The 2544-nt window shown below is 62.6% G+C and overlaps 1 protein-coding gene across 1 annotated transcript; it reads left to right on the top strand.

Moving 5' to 3' along the window:
- The first annotated feature begins 564 nt into the window (after positions 1 to 564).
- On the top strand, positions 565 to 2193 carry HAND2 (heart and neural crest derivatives expressed 2). Its single transcript, XM_071432705.1, has 2 exons — positions 565 to 1119; positions 2095 to 2193. Exons 1-2 carry the CDS (start codon positions 565 to 567, stop codon positions 2191 to 2193), a joined length of 654 nt encoding a protein of 217 aa, XP_071288806.1.
- Positions 2194 to 2544: the final 351 nt, after the last annotated feature.

Raw genomic sequence — 2544 nt, 5'->3', positions numbered from 1 at the left:
GCGGCGGGCAGAGATGCGAGCGCCCGCCCAGCACTGACGGCCCCGCCGCCGCGCAGGGCAGAGCCAGCGCCGCCCGCCCCGAGCCGGGGGCGCATGGAGGGGGGCCGCGTGTAAGTACCAGCCGGCCGGGCCGCGGCGGACTTGGCGAGAGCGGAGGGAAGCAACAGGCGAGGAAGATCCCAGGCTGGGAAGCCAAGCCATTTTTGTTTTGGTCGACATCTCTCCGTAGTTTTGTTCTTTCTTTTTTCTTTTTTTTTCTTTTTTTTTTTTTTTTTTTTCTGTGCGCGCTTCCTCGAAGACCCGGCCCCGGGCGAGGAGGAGGAGGAGGTGGAGGCACAACGCATGAGCGGCGGCGGCGGCGCCCGGGGAGGGGGGATCGCTCGGGCACCCGCGGGGACTCTGCAGCAGCGCCCTATGGAGAGGCAGCGGGCAGCGGGGCAGTGCTGAGGGGTGAGCGGCGGGCAGCATCTCCCGCCGCTGCGACGGGGGTGGGGGGCGGGCGGGGAGGGGAAGCCTTTGTTTTGGGGCCCGGGGGGGCGGGGTGGGGTGCTCTAGGGAGCGGGGATGAGTCTAGTGGGCGGCTTCCCCCACCACCCGGTGGTGCACCATGAGGGCTACCCTTTCGCTGCCGCCGCCGCCGCCGCTGCCGCCGCCGCCACCCGCTGTGGCCACGAGGAGAACCCCTACTTCCACGGCTGGCTCATCAGCAGCCACCCGGAGATGTCCCCCCCCGACTACAGCATGGCTCTGTCCTACAGCCCCGAGTACGCCAACGGGGCGCCGGGCATGGACCACTCCCATTACGGGGGGGTGCCGCCCGGGAACGGCCCGCCCGGGCTCGGGGGGCCCCGGCCGGTGAAACGCAGGGGCACGGCGAACCGCAAGGAGCGGCGCAGGACTCAGAGCATCAACAGCGCCTTCGCGGAGCTGAGGGAGTGCATCCCCAACGTGCCCGCAGACACCAAGCTCTCCAAGATCAAAACCCTCCGTCTGGCCACCAGCTACATCGCCTACCTCATGGACCTGCTGGCGAAGGACGACCAGAACGGGGAGGCGGAGGCTTTCAAGGCAGAGATCAAGAAGACAGACGTGAAGGAAGAGAAGAGGAAGAAAGAGCTGGTCAGTGCTTCGGAGCGGTTCGGGGCGGGACGGGGCGGGGGAGCCGCGCAGGGGAGGCTGCTCGGTCGCCCGCCGGCGCCTCATCCGAGCGCACCCGGCTCCTCGCTGGGCAGAGCCGCCGGGGAATGTCCATGGGGGACACCTCGGTCCCACCGGCCCCTGGCCGTAGCTGCGGGCCAAAAGCGGGACCGTGCACAGCCACGAGCGGCCGTCGGCCCCCGGATCCGACCCGGAGGCTGAGAGCAGCCGCGGGGAAAAGGCTGCCGCATTAGGGGCCCCCGGGGAGGTTATTCCCGGGCTGCTGCTTGTCCCGTATCCCAAGCCGTGATCTCGCAGGAGGCAAGTCTCTGCTCTCCTAAATGAAAATGTGGAGGCATGATTACCTGCCAAGCCCAGCCCGGCTTTAAGCCTTCGGCAAGTCCGAGGTTCGCAGCGCGAGGCTTTCCTGCCCCTGCACTCCGCGCTTCAGCTTTTTCGATTTTTAGCGGGAGAGCCGGTTTAGGCCAGCCAGCGCAAGCCCAATTCCGTGCAGGCCCCATGGCGTGCTCGCGGGTGACTGATTCCCGCATGTGTTACCGGCAGCAAGTCCGAAGCTTTGCCCCGGTACGTGCTGGTGCCCGGCTTCTCCCCGCACTCAGGGAGAGCATGGTTTAGGGGAGGCCTTACCTCAGTCCCCTTGGATGGCTGGCGCTTCTCAGCCTCCAGCCCCGCGCTCCGGCCGCGGCAGAGTGGCGGAGTGGCGCGGAGCGGGAATTGGCCCGCCACGGGCGGCGGCTTCTCCCGCGGCGAGGTTCCGTGGAGGTCCCCGTGGTGTCTCTCCAAGCCCGCAGGCCTCGATGAGCTCGGGTCTCCTCGTAGTTTTCGATCTCGAAGCAGAGCAGATGCGACCTAGAAAGGGGAGGAATATATCTAACCTTTTTTTCTCTCATCTCCCCCTTCTGTTTCTCTCTCTCCCCTCGTATCCTGTCTCCCCAGAACGAAATCTTGAAAAGCACAGTTAGCAGCAACGATAAGAAAACCAAAGGGAGGACTGGCTGGCCGCAGCATGTCTGGGCTTTGGAGCTCAAGCAGTGAGCACGGCAGGACTGGAGGAGCCGTCCTCTTAGTCTCGGTAGTGAGCTCTCCTCTGAGGACTCTTTGTATTTGGAATAATCCAGTTTATTTATGTGCAATTTCTCCCCCAACCCCCCAAAATGTGGATATTTGAAGGAGAGGGAAAAAGCATTCCATATATGAAGAGGAAACTCCAGCTTGGTAAGGGGTAACGTCTCTAAATGTTTCGTGAATGTTATTTGCTCTGTATAAAACACGTGGGGAAAACAGAACCATAGAAAAGGAAAAAAAAATCCCTCCCTGGCATTAGTGTGTATGTGAAGTGTATCTTTAATACTTGGCCTTTTGGATATAAATATTCATGGGATTATA

This window comes from Agelaius tricolor, unplaced genomic scaffold (genome assembly GCF_023055355.1).
Source record: "Agelaius tricolor isolate 1412-34295 unplaced genomic scaffold, bAgeTri1.0.p SCAF_8, whole genome shotgun sequence".
Classification (NCBI taxonomy): Eukaryota; Metazoa; Chordata; class Aves; order Passeriformes; family Icteridae; genus Agelaius; species Agelaius tricolor.
This window is presented reverse-complemented; position numbering and strand designations above follow the sequence as displayed.